The following is a 19,465-nucleotide window of genomic DNA, read 5'->3' on the forward strand; positions in this document are numbered from 1 at the left end:
AGGCCCCCAGTTTGGAGGTCCCTCATGGGGCAGGACCTCGAGACCTCCATACCAGGGAGAACTCAAATCTCTGTCAGCCCAAGAACACCAGTGGGGGTAGCTGGAGGCCCGGGTTGGGAGGTCCCTCACTGGGTGGGACCTAAAGACCTCCCTGCCAGGGAGAACTCAAATCTCTGTCAGCCCCAGAACACTGGTGGGACTGGGTGTAGGCCCCAGTAGGGAGGTCCCTCACTGAGCAGGACGTTGAGACCTCCATGCCAGGGAGAATCCAAATCTCTGTCAGCCCCAGAACACTGGTGGGGCTGGCTGGAGGCCCCGGTTGGGAGGTCCCTCACTGGGCAGGACCTCAAGACCTCCATGCCAGGGAGAATCCAAATCTGTCATCCTGAGAACACTGGAGGGGTTGCCATAGCAAGGTGCTCTACCAAAATATGGCCACACTGGGTCTTTAAGAAGGTCTCTAATGCATTCTTCCTCACTGGGCAGGACCTCCCAACCAGGGCCTCCAACCACCCCCACCAGTGTTCTGGAGCTGACAGAGATTTGAATTATCCCTGGTATGGAGGTCTCGAGGTTCCCCCCAGTGAGGGACCTCACAACCGGGGCCTCCAGCCACCCCCGCCAGTGTTCTGGGGCTGACAGAGATTTGAATTCTATTTGAGATGGAGGTCTTAAGGTCCCTTCCAGTGAGGGGTCTCCTAACCGGAGCCTCGAGCCACCCCCGCCAGTGTTCTGGGGCTGACAGAGATTTGAATTCTCCCTGGCATGGAGGTCTCGGGGTCTGGCCCAGTGAGGGACCTCCCAACTGGGGCCTCCAGTCACCCCCACCAGTGTTCTCGGGCTGACAAGAGATTTGAATTCTCCCTGGCATGGAGGTCTCGGGGTCTGGCCCAGAGAGGGACCTCCCAACTGGGGCCTCCAGCCACCCCCACCAGTGTTCTCGGTCTGACAGAGATTTGAATTCTCCCTGGTATGGAGGTCTCAAGGTCCTGCTCAGTGAGGGACTTTCTTACTGGGACCTCCAGCCACCCTCGCCGGTGTTCTGGGGCTGACAGAGACTTGAATTATCTTTGGGATGCAGTTCTTGAGGTCCCTTCTAGTGAGGGACCTCCCAACTGGGCCCAGTGAGGGACCTCCCAACTGGGAGGCCTGGAGGTCCAGCCCAATGAGGGTCCTTTCAGCTGGGGCCTCCAGCCACCCATACCGGTGTTCTCAGGCTGACAGAGATTTGAATTCCTGGAATGAGTTCCCATGGGCAGGAGCAAGGAGCCATCTTTGCTGTTTGTGCAACTTAGTTGTTACAGCCGGCAGGCTTTGGAGAATCCATACCTACCAGGGGCAAAAGGGATCCATCAGCACAGCACAGCTACTCTACAAAATCTTGGACGGCAGATTCTTTTACCAGGTTCCTGCCCATTACTCCTTACTGGGCAGGACCTCGACAACTTCTTCCCAGGGAGAATTTAAATCTCTGTCAGCTTGAGAACACAGGTAAGGTGGTGGAGGCCCCAGGTGGGAGGTTCCACCCAGTAAGGAGGAAAGAATCAGGGATCTGCTTAAAGAATCTGCCTGGCCACTATTTGGTAGAGCAGTTGTGCTGTGCTGGGGGATCTCTTCTGCCCCCAGTCGGTTTGGACTCTCCAAAGTTGGCCCCACCCTCTCCCCCAGGCCCCAGTTGGAAGGATTCCCACTGGACAGGAACTCCAGAACTCCTTCCCAGGGAGAATGCAAATTTCTGTCAGCCCGAGACACCGGCGGGGTAGCTGGAGGCCCTGGTTGGGAGGAACAGATTGGGAATCCCCTTAAAGAATCTGTCTGGGGCCGGTCACGGTGGCTTACGCTTGTAATCCCAACACTTTGGGAGGCACAGCAGGCCGGATCACTTGAGGTCAGGAGTTCCAGACCAGCCTGGCCAATATGGTGAAACCCCATCTCTACTAAAAATACAAAAAATTAGCTTTGCGTGGTGATGGGCACATGTAGTCCCAGATATTTCGGAGGCTGAGGCAGGAGAATTGCTTGAATCCAGGATGTGAAAGGTGCGGTAAGCCGAGATCATGCCACTGTACTCCAGCCTGGGTGATAGAGCAAGACTTCTCAAAAAAAAAAAAAAAAAAAAAAAAAGAATCTGGGCACATTTTGGTAGAGCAGCTGTGCTGTGCCAGGGATCCCTTCTACCTCATCAGTTTGCACTGTCCAAAGCCCACAGGCTGGAATGGTTGTGTCGCCCAAACAGCAAAGATGGCGGCCAGCTCCTCCCCCGGGAAACTCATCCCAGGGAGCGCCAGCATCCTTGGCACAAGTTGGCAAGTATTGGCTGAAATGACAGGTGCCCTTGGGAAATTTGAAAGGGTTATCCACGTACGGTTGCTGATTATTTTTACAATTTTCCTGAGATGTCTTTATCGTTCTCTGACTCTCCTGTCTATGGTCAGACATTTGGCTCTCATAGGTGACTTTCTGGCTGAAGAATGTGGATTCTTCACTGTCTTGTGCTTAGAGGGGGCTCTGTAATCCCAGAAATGTCCATATCTGATGAAAGAAAGCAAAGAAGAATGAAGCAAAAAGAGATACATATCATATTCATAAGAAGATTCAATGCTATTAAGATGTCAGTTCTTTCCAATGTATAGATTCAATGCAATTAAAAATCTAAGTGAAAATGTTTATATGGAGAGGCAAAAGAACTTGAATAGCTAACACCATATTGAAGGAGAAGAACAAACTTGGAGGACAGACACTACTCAATTTCAAGGCTGACTGTGAGGCTACAGTAATGGAGACAGTGTGGTATCAGTGAAAGAACAAACGGATAAAATGAGATAGAGAGTTCAGAAATAGAAACACATTAATGCATTCAATTAATTTTTGTCAAAAAAGTAAAGGCATTATGATGATGAAACAGTTTTTTCAGGAAGGGCTTCTGGAATACCTGGATATCCACATGCAAAAAATAAATAAATAAATCACAGACCTTACACCCCCACCAAAATTAACTCAAAATGGATCATCAACATAAATATACAAAAACCCATAAAATTTATAGAAGATAATATAGAAGAAAATACAGATTATCTTGGGTTTAATGATGACCTTTAGAAAAAACACCAAAGTTGAAGTCAATAGAAGAAAGAATTGATAAGTTGGACTTGATGAAAATGTAACATTTTTACACCATTAGAGACACTGAAAGAAAAGAAAAACCACAGATGGAAAAAATATTTGCCAAAACATATCTGATTGAGAACTATTATTCAAAACATATTAGTATTATTAAAGCTGATCAGTAAAAGACATGAGCTAAAGACCTTAACAAGTACCTCACCAAGTAAATTATACAAATGGAAAATAAACATATGTAATGAGGCTACATACAATATTTCCTTAGAGAAATGCAACCATGAGATGCCACTGCACACGTATTAGAATAACCAAAATCTAGAATGACTGACAACATCAAGTGCTGGCAAGGATCTGGAACAAAAGGAAACTTCATTCATTGCTTGTGGGAATGCAAAATGGTGCAGCCACTTCTTGAAATTTGTATTTTATGTACCTCAACAGCATGGCCTTCACTGTTCACATTCCTATTATCATTTTGGTCAACCACTTAACCAAGGTCTAATAAGTTCCACAAGTTTCCTCATCTTCCTGTCTTCTTTGCCTATTACCCAGTTCCAAAGCAAATTCTGCATTATCAGGTATTTTTAAAGCAAAACCCCACTCCTTGTTGCTAATTTCTGTTAGCAACACAGAATAACACAGAAAAACACAAATTTTTGTGTTGCTATAAAAAAATACCTGAGACTGGGTAATTTATAAGGAACAGAGGTTTGTTTGCCTTACAGTTTTGCAGGCTGTAGAAGCATGGCAGTGGCATCCACACAGTTTCTGGTCAGGGACCCAGAAGGCTTTTACTTGTGGCTAAAGGTGAAGAGACAACAGGTATGTCACACATGGCTAGAGAGGTAGGAAGAGAGGGGAGGGGTGCCACACTGTTTTAAATAACCATCTTTCATGTAATACAGTGTGAACTCACTCATTAGTGAAAAGAGGGCAAAAAGCTATTCAGGAGAGATCAACCACCATGACCCAAACACCTCCCACTAGGTCCCACCTCCAACATCGGGGATCAAATCTTGACACAGTATTTGGAGGGTACAAGTTTGCAAACAATATTACTCTCTTTTAGTCTTTGACTTTGGACAATTTCATTATAGTGTATCTTGTTGTGAGTACCTGGATTCACCTTATTTGGTTTCCTTTGGGCTTTCTGGACCAGGCTTTCTGTTTTCTTCCCCATGCTTGATAAGTATGTCATTATTCCTTTAAACATTTTTCTGTTCCTTTCTTCCTCTTTTCTCCTTCAGGCATGCCGATAATGTGAGAGTGGTCCTGCTTGACGGTGTCCCATAACTCTCTAAAGTTGTCTTCACCCTTTTTGCATTATCTTTTTTTTTTTTTTCTGATCCTCAGATTAGGTAATTTTCAGTGACCAGTCTTAAAGCTCACTGATAGATTCTGTCAATGAACACCTCTATTAAATTTTTTTCAGTTCAGTTACAGTACACTTTAGATCTATGATTGGTTTGACATTATTGTATAACGTTTTTCCTTTTCTTGAAGTTCTCAGCTTGTTCTTGCAAAGCTATCTTGACCTCAGTGATTATTGTTACGACCACTATTTGGAAATATCTATCAGATAAATTACATATCTGTACTTCACTCAGGTGCTGGAGATTTATCTTGTTTTCTTACTTTGAATGTATTTCCTTGTTTCTTCATTTTTCCTTGACTCTCTCTGTTGGCTCCTGTGCATTTGATAAGACTGGCCTCATGTAGGAAAAGGATCTCACCAAACTTTCCAGTCAGAGATCTTCAGGTACCTCTCAAATCCCTGTGTGCTATAGTGTTGTCTTTGTTTTTTGTGGCTCCCTGGAACTTAGGATGTGCCATGCCTTGCCGGTAACCAAAAATTGGTTAAGGTAGGAGCCAGACGATCCAGATGTAGTTAAAAAGTTAGAAGGCTGGATGAGTGTTTCAATTCTTTCTAACTACATGATGAAGATTAGTATGGACATTTATCTCCCACTCTCTCTCCATTAAGCTTGGTAGAGGATCTGTGACAAACACACGTATGCACACTCTGGATGCAGCCTCTGATCCTGAGGAGACAGCTTCTGAATGTGGGCCCATTGTATGCTTACGTCTTTGTTTTCTGTGGTCTAAACACACTCAAAAATACAAAATCCTGTCGCCTCCTAGAGCAAAGTTGTCAAGAAAACAGTTCCTTGGGCACTAACTATAGAGGCTGTGGAATTTGATGCATGATCCAAAAATATTTTCATTTAATAAACATCTTTGCATGTCACACATTTAATGGGAAACAAAATACGTTAACAGTCTAGTAATACAATTTTATCTTTTAGATTTTGTTTTGTCAGCACGTATTCTTTTTGTTTTGTTTTGCATTTGAGATGGAGTCACTCTGTCGCTCAGGCTAGAGTGCAGTGGCACGATCTTGGCTCACTGAAACCTCTGCCTCCCAGTTTCAAGTGATTCTCCCACCTCAGCCTCCTGAGTAGCTGAGACTATAGGCATGCACCACCACCCCCGGCTAATTTTTGTATTTTTAGTAGAGACAGGGTTCCACCATATTGTCCAGGCTGGTCTTGAACTCCTGGCCTCAAGTGATCCACCCGCTCTGGCCTCCCAAAGTGCTGAGAAAACAGGCATAAGCCACTGCAGGCAGCCAGCACATATTCTTGTTATGCTTTTAAAACTAGTTATTGATTTAGAGTTTACTCATTGGTAGATCCTAGTGCAGAAGCTATAGAGCAGCAGTCCCCAACTTTTTTGGCACCAGGCACCAGTTTTGTGAAAGATAATTTTTCCACAGATGGGGGTTTGGGGGATGGTTTCAGGATGATGATTCAAGCATATGACATCTATTGTGCACTTTATTTCTATTATTACTACATTGTAATACATAATGAAATAATTACACAACTCATCATAATGTAGAATCAATGGGAGTCCTGAGCTTGTTTTTCTGCAACTAGATGGTCCCATCTTGAAGAGATAGGAGACGATGACATACCATCAGGCATTAGAGTCTCATAAGGAGCATGTGACGTAGATCCCTTGAATGTGCAATTCACAATAGGGTTTTCACTCCTACGGGAATCTAATGCCTTTGCTGATCTGACAGGAGGCAGAACTCAGGTGGTAATGTGAGCAACGGGGAGTGGCTGGAAATACAGATGAAGCTTCACTCGCTTGCCTGCCACTCACCTCCTCCGTGCAGCCTGGTTCCTAACAGGTCATGGACCTGTCTGTGACCTGGGGGTTGGGGACCCCTGCTATAGAGGATCCGGATTTAAATTCAGAAGAAGTCAGAATGAAAAAGAAAGAATTATATTCTTTAGCTAAATGGTTTCACAGTTAACTAAGAGAAAGTCAGTATGAGTTGAAACGTTTATCAGTGTTAATAAGAATGAAAAATAAGTACAATATGCAATTACTATTAAATGTAATTTGCCCATAGTTGCACACTGAATTCATTATCATGGCAGTTAAGTATCAGAGCTTCTGCATTTCTCACTCTTCATTTGTGTATTCAGCAACCATATGCTAAGGTACTAGGACAAGCACTGGAATTACAAGATAAAGATGATACGGTCCACCCCTCAACAACTGTATGCTATAATCTGAAAAAACAAACAGGCAATTCCCATACAGAGTCATACATACAATGACAGGCATAAGACAGCACTTACTGGAAAACACAGAAGGGATACTAGGCCAGGTTTGTGTCAATATTGTAGGCTTTTTGGTGGAGGCAATTCATAGGTTAATATCTGAAGGAAAAGGAAAACACATGGAGAATAGAGGGAAGAAGTAAATGCAAAGAGCTGGAGGTGAGGATGATCACTGTGGAACTCCATGTAGTTTAGTTTGGCTGGATGCTAGAACAAAGGGGCAGAGTGTGGTAAGTGGTGAAAGATAAGGCTGAATAACTTGACAAGAACCACACTGATGTGGGAGTTTTGATTCCATGCTAAGGAATTTTCAACTTTTCCCAGGGGCAAAAGTAAACCAATAACAAGGTCAATGACTGGAGATTTAAAATGTCACTGGTCAAGTGACTGCTTGTGACCTGTAATTGCTTAACTAATTATTATCAACGAGTGTGGGGTCTGTTCGCCTTAAATCACTACCTTAAACCTTGAGAAGTTGATGATGCCTTTGTTTTCTGAGAACAGTTTCAGTGTGCAGGCTGACAGTTCTATAGGGGTGGCAGAAGAAAAGTGTAGGGCCAGAAAAAAAGGGATACACAGACTTCTCACGATTTTTTTAAAGCTATGGAACATGACGAATTAACAAGGCATAAGTATACTCTTCACTGTGAATGTTTATGTTTTCACATCTTTCACTGGATATGTGTAAGAAAAAATATTTAATGTAGCATTTATTAACCAAGCAATTGAGAGGAATACCGTTTATTTCAGAAATCAATGATTTGAATTTAATTCATAAATTTTGGCAACATACCTTCACTACTTCCTGAACATAGGCAGCATCTGAAATAAATCAAATATTACTTATAATGTTTCAGTCAAACAAGGGACATTATCATGTAAACCCACTGTAAGTCATGGAGCATCTGTCCTGTAGATTGATCATCCCTAATCTAAAAATCTGAAATCCAAAATGCTCTACAATCTGAAACTCTCTGAGCACGGACATGACGCCACAACTGCAGCATTCCACACCTGACCTCATGTGACAGGCTGCGGTGAAAACAGTAAAAACTTTGTTACCTGCAAAAAATTACTGTAGAACATCATAGAGGATTACCTTCAGGCTATGTGCATAACTTATATATGAAACATAAACGAATTTCATGTTTAGACTCAGGTACCACCCCCAAGGTATTTCATTAGGTATACACAAATATTCCAAAATCTGAAAAAAATCTACTTTTGGTCCCAAGCATTTTGGACAAGGGATATTTAACCCGTCCTACTGGAAAAATAAAATTCCTTTTCAGTATGACAGAAATTAAGAGATTGGCTTACCAAACTTGAACGCTGCAGGATTTTCTCAAGCCGCTCAATTTGGTCATCCTGTTTTTTAATAGTTTTTCTTATCATGGCATTTTCTACTTCAAGCCTAAAATGTGCATTTTAAAATAATTACTCTCACACATAAATTTTTTAACATCATGTAAACTCTACATAAACTTCTGAAGGTATAATTACACAAATTCTTAGCAATTGTAAAAGTAGATGATTGGGCTACTGTGTCATTTTTCTACCTGCGTTTTGTTGATAATATGAAAAATTTAGTAATAATATAGAAAAATGATGTATTTCAACATAGCTTACAAATGAAACTTCTTTGGTTTCACAAAGACATACTTATTATCATAACTGATACAATTTTCATACTACAGTGCTCTTTTGCTTTATAAATACTCAAGTTATTTTGTGTGCTGCTTCAAATTTTACTTGTGTGCATGGCCTTCCGTCTTCTTAGTACATCTTATAGTAGCTGTAAGTTGATCCTGTATTTCTTGAAACTAAAACAAAGAATTAAAAAAAAATTACATTTGGAAATGATCTAAATGTCCATTAGTAGATAAACGAACCAACAAAATACATATAAAATGTTTTTAGACTATTAAGATCTTTTAAAAAAGATCATAATCTAGTAGAAACCATCCCATTACCTTTTTTGTAATTAATTTGAGTGGGACACTGCTACACCCCTTCAATCTGCATACTGTTTACGGCTACTTTTGTGCTATAATGGCAGGGCTGAGTTATTGCAACAAGGATCTTATGGCTCACAAAGCCTTAAAAAATACTGTCTGGCCCTTTACAGAAAAGTTCACTGACCCCTGCTCTAGGACTAAAACACAACATTCTTCTTGCTTTTGAATTACATTTTATCAGATAAACACTCAAACTTACAAACTGGTAAAATGTGGAAAGATAAAGGATTACCTCATGCTAAGCATTTATATTTTGAATTCTAAACGCTACCACATCAACTATAATTTTTTTTTGTATGTATGCATTTAGTTTTATTATAGCAAAGCAACTTGCATATTTTTTAATATTTAAAACTAAATAAGCATCATCTTTCCTTTCTAGGGAAACAAGAAGAAAATTTAAAAATAAGCAGAAACAGGGACGGGCCCGTTGGCTCACGCCTGTAATCCCAGCACTTTGGGAGGCCGAGGCTGGCGGATCACGAGGTCAGGAGATCGAGACCATCCTGGCTAACACGGTGAAACCCCTCTCTACTAAAAATACAAAAAATTAGCTGGGCATGGTGGTGGGCACCTGTAGTCCCAGCTACTTGGGAGGCTTAGGCAGGAGAATGGCGTGAACCCAGAAGGCAGAGCTTGCAGTGAGCCAAGATCGCGCCACTGTACTCCAGCCTGGGCAACAGAGCGAGACTCTGTCTCAAAAAAAAAAAAAAAAAAAAAAAAGGCAGGAACAAAATTAAAATCAACAAAGTCAGTTCCAAATAAGATCCTACAGGATCTTATTGACTTTCCCACCGAATAGCAGGACTCAAGTCATCATTAGGAGAGAAGTAATTTAAAAGCGTCATCTTAAACTGCAAGGATGCCCATTAAACATGCCAAAGGAGAAGCCTTGTTGTCTAAATGCCCACTTAACCAACCCAAACATCTCAAACCCATCCTTTGCTGACCTTCTATAACCCCCTTTTTAGTTTACCTTTTTCTATAAACAAGAGAAAATAGATACATGTTTGCAAATGCCAACTGTCCATATTCATATAGAGACAGAGTGTGCTCTCTGAGCCCAATACAAAGAGAGAGTGAGGACTTTCATCAAAATCAAAATTGATTCAGTAGAATGGCCTTTCTGAACAAGTTAACCTGAAATCTATGAAATTAAGTATACACAGGTTCTTTATTCATTCAGAAAAGTAGAGATTAAAAATAAGATAATTTTCTGAAACATTCCATTAGGCATTATCCTCTGAATTAATCTGGCTTGCCTCACCATGCCAATAGAGAAATCACTAAAAACAGACGGTTTAACAGGGGAAAAAAAAACCTCTCTGAACTTCTGTGAGAAATGATGCATAATTCTCAACTTTCCTAAGGTTAAATATTTAAGAAAAAAAATATGTATAAAAAATGGCAGAATGAAAGCCAGAGATTAAGATACAGGTGCAGGCCGGGCGCGGTGGCTCACGCCTGTAATCCCAGCACTCTGGGAGGCCGAGGCGGGCGGATCACCAGGTCAGGAGATCGAGACCATGCTGGCTAACACGGTGAAACCCCTCTCTACTAAAAATACAAAAAATTAGCTGGGCATGGTGGTGGGCACCTGTAGTCCCAGCTACTTGGGAGGCTTAGGCAGGAGAATGGCGTGAACCCAGAAGGCAGAGCTTGCAGTGAGCCAAGATCGCGCCACTGTACTCCAGCCTGGGCAACAGAGCGAGACTCTGTCTCAAAAAAAAAAAAAAAAAAAAAAAAGGCAGGAACAAAATTAAAATCAACAAAGTCAGTTCCAAATAAGATCCTACAGGATCTTATTGACTTTCCCACCGAATAGCAGGACTCAAGTCATCATTAGGAGAGAAGTAATTTAAAAGCGTCATCTTAAACTGCAAGGATGCCCATTAAACATGCCAAAGGAGAAGCCTTGTTGTCTAAATGCCCACTTAACCAACCCAAACATCTCAAACCCATCCTTTGCTGACCTTCTATAACCCCCTTTTTAGTTTACCTTTTTCTATAAACAAGAGAAAATAGATACATGTTTGCAAATGCCAACTGTCCATATTCATATAGAGACAGAGTGTGCTCTCTGAGCCCAATACAAAGAGAGAGTGAGGACTTTCATCAAAATCAAAATTGATTCAGTAGAATGGCCTTTCTGAACAAGTTAACCTGAAATCTATGAAATTAAGTATACACAGGTTCTTTATTCATTCAGAAAAGTAGAGATTAAAAATAAGATAATTTTCTGAAACATTCCATTAGGCATTATCCTCTGAATTAATCTGGCTTGCCTCACCATGCCAATAGAGAAATCACTAAAAACAGACGGTTTAACAGGGGAAAAAAAAAAACCTCTCTGAACTTCTGTGAGAAATGATGCATAATTCTCAACTTTCCTAAGGTTAAATATTTAAGAAAAAAAATATGTATAAAAAATGGCAGAATGAAAGCCAGAGATTAAGATACAGGTGCAGGCCGGGCGCGGTGGCTCACGCCTGTAATCCCAGCACTCTGGGAGGCCGAGGCGGGCGGATCACCAGGTCAGGAGATCGAGACCATGCTGGCTAACACGGTGAAACCCCTCTCTACTAAAAATACAAAAAATTAGCTGGGCATGGTGGTGGGCACCTGTAGTCCCAGCTACTTGGGAGGCTTAGGCAGGAGAATGGCGTGAACCCAGAAGGCAGAGCTTGCAGTGAGCCAAGATCGCGCCACTGTACTCCAGCCTGGGCAACAGAGCGAGACTCTGTCTCAAAAAAAAAAAAAAAAAAAAAAAAGGCAGGAACAAAATTAAAATCAACAAAGTCAGTTCCAAATAAGATCCTACAGGATCTTATTGACTTTCCCACCGAATAGCAGGACTCAAGTCATCATTAGGAGAGAAGTAATTTAAAAGCGTCATCTTAAACTGCAAGGATGCCCATTAAACATGCCAAAGGAGAAGCCTTGTTGTCTAAATGCCCACTTAACCAACCCAAACATCTCAAACCCATCCTTTGCTGACCTTCTATAACCCCCTTTTTAGTTTACCTTTTTCTATAAACAAGAGAAAATAGATACATGTTTGCAAATGCCAACTGTCCATATTCATATAGAGACAGAGTGTGCTCTCTGAGCCCAATACAAAGAGAGAGTGAGGACTTTCATCAAAATCAAAATTGATTCAGTAGAATGGCCTTTCTGAACAAGTTAACCTGAAATCTATGAAATTAAGTATACACAGGTTCTTTATTCATTCAGAAAAGTAGAGATTAAAAATAAGATAATTTTCTGAAACATTCCATTAGGCATTATCCTCTGAATTAATCTGGCTTGCCTCACCATGCCAATAGAGAAATCACTAAAAACAGACGGTTTAACAGGGGAAAAAAAAACCTCTCTGAACTTCTGTGAGAAATGATGCATAATTCTCAACTTTCCTAAGGTTAAATATTTAAGAAAAAAAATATGTATAAAAAATGGCAGAATGAAAGCCAGAGATTAAGATACAGGTGCAGGCCGGGCGCGGTGGCTCACGCCTGTAATCCCAGCACTCTGGGAGGCCGAGGCGGGCGGATCACCAGGTCAGGAGATCGAGACCATGCTGGCTAACACGGTGAAACCCCGTCTCTACCGAAAATACAAAAAAAAAATTAGCCCGGCGTGGTGGTGGGTGCCTGTAGTCCCACCTACTCGGGAGGCTGAGGCAGGAGAATGGCGTGAACCCAGGAGGCGGAACTTGCAGTGAGCCAAGATTGCGCCACTGCACTCCAGCCTGGGTGACAGAGCGAGACTCCGTCTCAAAAAAGAAAAAAAAAGATACAGGTGCATTATAAAGATAATAACATTTAAAATAATTAATAATAATGAAAATACAAAAGAAAGCATGCACTATAAAATTTTAATAAAATTAATTATAATAAAAATACAAAAGAAAGCCATCCACTAAAATTAGTACCCCGACACTTTATATTGGTTAACCAGCTCCAGATTAACAGTTGTTGGCGTGCAAAGTTTCATACATACTTGACTTCTTATCTGGTCTAATTTCTTCCTTGAATCCTGCATCTCATTTTCTAAATGGACGCAGTGACGCGATGAAGCATCCAGCAAAGCTTTTGTTGACGATTGTTTGTTTAAGACATCATTTCGTTTCTGCTGAAGTTGTCTCACAACTACCTGATAAGATGTTATTTTTGTTACTAATTTTACAAATCATCTTATTATTAAACCATTAATAATATTTAACTCTGAAGTATACACTTTGAAAAATATCACCACACAGACCGATTCACCTTCTTTTCCTCATGTGTACTCACTCCTGTGTATTACTGAATCCAGTTGAGGATACAGAAGGTGTTATCTTCCTGCCAAATTGGTATTGTTATTCACGCAACATATTCAGTCCACTAGTCATTCCTCCCCCGATGAATTTGCAATGCTTAAAAACCTTCTGAAGTCTCAAAAAGAAATGAGTATGTGGGTGAGACTGATGGTAGTAACTTATACATTGTGGAATGATTTCCCTCTTTTTTTTAATTAGAAACTCAAATCAACCTCAGAGTTCTTCACATTAAATCATATGCTTAAATCCTTCCAATAGATTTCTATCTCAGAAAAAAAGTAAAATTCCAGTGGCCTTAGATGCTCTAAGTAACCTGCCCTCCACCTCCTGCCCTGACTCAGCTGCTACTCTCTCCTCCCTACTCACTCCATTCCTACTCTATGTGAATCCTGACACTCCTCATCAGTCTGAAATCCTCCTCAGTCTGCAAATGGGGATCCAGTCAAACTAATAAATCACAGATAGCTATGCCTCTCTTTGTCCTGGACAAAGTTATATCCAAATGATAGTAACTGAGCCTTGAAATAAAAATTATGAGCAAATTTTTTCTTTAAAAACTGAAAGTAAGGGGGGGCGGAGCAAGATGGCTGAATAGGAACAGCTCCAGTCTCCAGCTCCTAGCACCAGCGACACAGAAGACAGGTGATTTCTGCATTATCAACTGAGCTACTGGGTTCATCTCACTGGGGAGTGCTGGACAATCTGTGCTGGTCAGCTGTTGCAGCTCGACCAGCAAGAGCTGAAGCAGGGCGAGGCATCACCTCACCTGGGAAGTGCAAGGGGGAAGGGAATCCCTTTTCCTAGCCAGGGAAACTGAGACACACAACACCTGGAAAATCGGGTAACTCCCACCCCAATACTGCGCTTTAAGCAAACGGGCACACCAGGAGATTATATCCCACACCTGGCGGGGAGGGTCCAATGCCCACGGAACCTTCCTCATTGCTAGCACACCAGTCTGTGATCTAACCGCAAGGCAGCAGTGAGGCTGGGGGAGGGGCGCCCGCCATTGCTGAGGCTTAAGTAGGTAAACAAAGCCCTGGGAAGATCGAACTGGGTGGAGCTCATAGCAGCTCAAGGAGGCCTGCCAGTCTCTGTAGACTCCACCTCTGGGGACAGAGCACAGCTAAACAACAACAACAACAACAACAAAAAAGCAGCAGAAACCTCTGCAGACGCAAGCGACTCTGTCTGACAGCTTTGAAGAGAGCAGTGGATCTCCCAACACAGAGGTTGAGATCTGAAAACGGACAGATTGCCTGCTCAAGTTGGTCCCTGACCCCTGAGTAGCCTAACTGGGAGACATCCTCCACTAGGGGCAGACCGACACCCCACACCTCACACGGTGGAGTACACCACTGAGAGGAAGCTTCCAAAGCAAGAATCAGACAGGTACACTCGCTGTTCAGCAGTATTCTATCTTCTGCAGCCTCTGCTGCTGACACCCAGGCAAACAGAGTCTGGAGTGGACCTCAAGCAATCTCCAACAGACCTACAGCTGAGGGTCCTGACTGTTAGAAGGAAAACTAACAAACAGGAAGGACACCCACAACAAAACCCCATCAGTATGTCACCATCATCAAAGACCAGAGGCAGATAAAACCACAAAGATGGGGAAAAAGCAGGGCAGAAAAGCTGGAAATTCAAAAAATAAGAGTGCATCTCCCCCTCCAAAGGAACGCAGCTCATCACCAGCAATGGATCAAAGCTGGATGGAGAATGACTTTGACGAGATGAGAGAAGAAGGCTTCAGTCCATCAAACTTCTCAGAGCTAAAGGAGGAATTACGTACCCAGCGCAAAGAAACTAAAAATCTTGAAAAAAGAGTGGAAGAATTGATAACCAGAATAATTAATGCAGAGAAGGCCATAAACGAACGGACAGAGATGAAAACCATGACACGAGAAATACGTGACAAATGCACAAGCTTCAGTAACTGACTCGATCAACTGGAAGAAAGAGTATCAGCGATTGAGGATAAAATGAATGAAATGAAGTGAGAAGAGAAATCTAAAGAAAAAAGAAGAAAAAGAAATGAACAAAGCCTGCAAGAAGTATGGGATTATGTAAAAAGATCAAATCTACATCTGATTGGGGTGCCTGAAAGTGAGGGGGAAAATGGAACCAAGTTGGAAAACACTCTTCAGGATATCATCCAGGAGAACTTCCCCAACCTAGTAGGGCAGGCCAACATTCAAATTCAGGAAATACAGAGAACACCACAAAGATACTCCTCGAGAAGAGCAACTCCAAGACACATAATTGCCAGATTCACCAAAGTTGAAATGGAGGAAAAAATCTTAAGGGCAGCCAGAGAGAAAGGTCGGGTTACCCACAAAGGGAAGCCCATCAGACTAACAGCAGATCTCTCGGCAGAAACTCTACAAGCCAAAAGAGAGTGGGGGCCAATATTCAACATTCTTAAAGAAAAGAATTTTAAACCCAGAATTTCATATCCAGCCAAACTAAGTTTCATAAGTGAAGGAGAAATAAAATCCTTTACAGATAAGCAAATGCTTAGAGATTTTGTCACCATCAGGCCTACCTGACAAGAGACCCTGAAGGAAGCACTAAACATGGAAAGGAACAACCGGTACCAGCCATTGCAAAAACATGCCAAAATGTAAAGATCATCGAGGCTAGGAAGAAACTGCATCAACTAACGAGCAAAATAACCAGTTAATATCATAATGGCAGGATCAAGTTCAAACATAACAATATTAACCTTAAATGTAAATGGACTAAATGCTCCAATTAAAAGACACAGACTGGCAAACTGGATAAAGAGTCAAGACCCATCAGTCTGCTGTATTCAGGAGACCCATCTCACACGCAGAGACATACATAGGCTCAAAATAAAGGGATGGAGGAAGATTTACCAAGCAAATGGAGAACAAAAAAAAGCGGGGGTTGCAATACTAGTCTCTGATAAATCAGACTTTAAACCATCAAAGATCAAAAGAGACAAAGAAGGCCATTACATAATGGTAAAGGGATCAATTCAACAGGAACAGCTAACTATCCTAAATATATATGCACCCAATACAGGAGCACCCAGATTCATAAAGCAAGTCCTTAGAGACTTACAAAGAGATTTAGACTCCCATACAATAATAATGGGAGACTTCAACACCCCACTGTCAACATTAGACAGATCAACGAGACAGAAAGTTAACAAGGATATCCAGGAATTGAACTCATCTCTGCAGCAAGCAGACCTAATAGACATCTACAGAAATCTCCACCCCAAATCAACAGAATATACATTCTTCTCAGCACCACATCACACTTATTCCAAAATTGACCAGATAATTGGAAGTAAAGCACTTCTCAGCAAATGTACAAGAACAGAAATTATAACAAACTGTCTCTCAGACCACAGTGCAATCAAACTAGAACTCAGGACTAAGAAACTCAATCAAAACCGCTCAACTACATGGAAACTGAATAACCTGCTCCTGAATGACTACTGGGTACACAACGAAATGAAGGCAGAAATAAAGATGTTCTTTGAAACAAATGAGAACAAAGATACAACATACCAGAAATCTGGGACACATTTAAAGCAGTGTGTAGAGGGAAATTTATAGCACTAAATGCCCACAAGAGAAAGCTGGAAAGATCTAAATTTGACACTCTAACATCACAATTAAAAGAACTAGAGCAGCAAGAGCAAACACATTCAAAAGGTAGCAGAAGGCAAGAAATAACTAAGATCACAGCAGAACTGAAGGCGATAGAGACACAAAAAAACCCTCCAAAAAATCAATGAATCCAGAAGCTGGTTTTTTGAAAAGATCAACAAAATTGATAGACCACTCGCAAGACTAATAAAGAAGAAAAGAGAGAAGAATCAAATAGACGCAATAAAAAATGATAAAGGGGGTATCACCACCAACCCCAAAGAAATACAAACTACCATCAGAAAATACTATAAACACCTCTACACAAATAAACTAGGAAATCTAGAAGAAATGGATAATTTCCTGGACACTTACACTCTTCCAAGACTAAACCAGGAAGAAGCTGAATCCCTGAATAGAACAATAGCAGGCTCTGAAATTGAGGCAATAATTAATAGCCTACCAACCAAAAAAAGTCCAGGACCAGATGGATTCACAGCTGAATTCTACCAGAGGTACAAGGAGAAGCTGGTACCATTCCTTCTGAAACTATTCCAATCAATAGAAAAAGAGGGAATCCTCCCTAACTCATTTTATGAGGCCATACATCATCCTGATACCAAAGCCTGGCAGAGACACAACAAAAAAAGAGACTTTTAGACCAATATCCCTGATGAACATCGATGCAAAAATCCTCAATAAAATACTGGCAAACCGGATCCAGCAGCACATCGAAAAGCTTATCCACCATGATCAAGTGGGCTTCATCCCTGGGATGCAAGGCTGGTTCAACATACGCAAATCAATAAACGTAATCCAGCATATAAACAGAACCAAAGACAAAAACCACGATTATCTCAATAGATGCAGAAAAGGCCTTTGACAAAATTCAACAGCTCTTCATGCTAAAAACTCTCAATAAATTTGGTATTGATGGAACGTATCTCAAAATCATAAGAGCTATTTATGACAAATCCACAGCCAATATCATACTGAATGGGCAAAAACTGGAAAAATTCCCTTTGAAAACTGGCACAAGACAGGGATGTCCTCTCTCACCACTCCTATTCAACATAGTGTTGGAAGTTCTGGCTAGGGCAATCAGGCAAGAGAAAGAAATCAAGGGTATTCAGTTAGGAAAAGAAGAAGTCAAATTGTCCCTGTTTGCAGATGACATGATTGTATATTTAGAAAACCCCATTGTCTCAGCCCAAAATCTCCTTAAGCTGATAAGAAACTTCAGCAAAATCTCAGGATACAAAATGAATGTGCAAAAATCACAAGCATTCTTATACACCAGTAACAGACAAACAGAGAGCCAAATCATGAATGAACTTCCATTCACAATAGCTTCAAAGAGAATAAAATACCTAGGAATCCAACTTACAAGGGATGTAAAGGACCTCTTCAAGGAGAACTACAAACCACTGCTCAGTGAAATAAAAGAGGACATAAACAAATGGAAGAACATACCATGCTCATGGATAGGAAGAACCAATATCGTGAGAATGGCCATACTGCCCAAGGTAATTTATAGATTCAATGCCATCCCCATCAAGCTACCAATGAGGTTCTTCACAGAATTTGAAAAAACTGCTTTAAAGTTCATTTGGAACCAAGAAAGAGCCCGCATCTCCAAGACAATCCTAAGTCAAAAGAACAAAGCTGGAGGCATCACGCTACATGACTTCAAACTATACTACAAGGCTACAGTAACCAAAACAGCATGATACTGGTACCAAAACAGAGATATAGACCAATGGAACAGAACAGAGTCCTCAGAAATAATACCACACATCTACAGCCATCTGATCTTTGACAAACCTGACAAAAACAAGAAATGGTGAAAGGATTCCCTATTTAATAAATGGTGCTGGGAAAATTGGCTAGCCATAAGTAGAAAGCTAAACCTGGATCCTTTCCTTACTCCTTATACGAAAATTAATTCAAGATGGATTAGAGACTTAAATGTTAGACCTAATACCATAAAAACCCTAGAAGAAAACCTAGGTAATACCATTCAGGACATAGGCATGGGCAAGGACTTCATGTCTAAAACACCAAAAGCAACGGCAACAAAAGCCAAAATTGACAAATGGGATCTAATTAAACTAAAGAGCTTCTGTACAGCAAAAGAAATTACCATCAGAGTGAACAGGCAACCTACAGAATGGGAGAAAATTTTTGCAATCTACTCATCAGACAAAGCGCTAATATCCAGAACCTACAAAGAACTCAAATTTACAAGAAAAAAACAACCTCATCAAAAAGTGGGCAAAGGATATGAACAGACATTTCTCAAAAGAGGACATTCATACAGCCAACAGACACATGAAAAAATGCTCATCATCACTGGCCATCAGAGAAATGCAAATCAAAACCACATACCATCTCACACCAGTTAGAATGGCAATCATTAAAAAGTCAGGAAACAACAGGTGCTGGAGAGGATGTGGAGAAATAGGAACACTTTTACACTGTTGGTGGGATTGTAAACTAGTTCAACCATTATGGAAAACAGTATGGCGATTCCTCAAGCATCTAGAACTAGATGTACCATATGACCCAGCCATCCCATTACTGGGTATATACCCAAAGGATTATAAATCATGCTGCTATAAAGACACATGCACACGTATGTTTATTGTGGAACTATTCACAATAGCAAAGACTTGGAATCAACCCAAATGTCCATCAGTGACAGACTGGATTAAGAAAATGTGGCACATATACACCACGGAATAC

The 19,465-nt window shown here is 41.2% G+C and overlaps 1 protein-coding gene across 50 annotated transcripts in view; it reads right to left on the reverse strand.

The window, feature by feature from the left end:
• Positions 1-2,343: 2,343 nt before the first annotated feature.
• ANKRD36C (ankyrin repeat domain 36C) overlaps positions 2,344-19,465 on the reverse strand; it is a 157,824-nt gene continuing 140,702 nt past the window's right edge. For all 50 annotated transcript variants that reach the window (XM_050755278.1, XM_050755294.1, XM_050755295.1 and 47 more), the window contains 5 exons: positions 12,779-12,931; positions 8,514-8,584; positions 8,082-8,175; positions 7,555-7,583; positions 2,344-2,532 (listed from right to left, as the gene is read on the reverse strand). In XM_050755278.1, coding sequence (XP_050611235.1) covers positions 7,560-7,583; positions 8,082-8,175; positions 8,514-8,584; positions 12,779-12,931 — 342 coding nt within the window. In that variant the 3' untranslated portion in view covers positions 2,344-2,532; positions 7,555-7,559. The remainder of the gene's footprint in view (positions 2,533-7,554; positions 7,584-8,081; positions 8,176-8,513; positions 8,585-12,778; positions 12,932-19,465) is intronic.

This window comes from Macaca thibetana, chromosome 13, assembly GCF_024542745.1.
Source record: "Macaca thibetana thibetana isolate TM-01 chromosome 13, ASM2454274v1, whole genome shotgun sequence".
In the NCBI taxonomy this organism is placed as follows: domain Eukaryota; kingdom Metazoa; phylum Chordata; class Mammalia; order Primates; family Cercopithecidae; genus Macaca; species Macaca thibetana.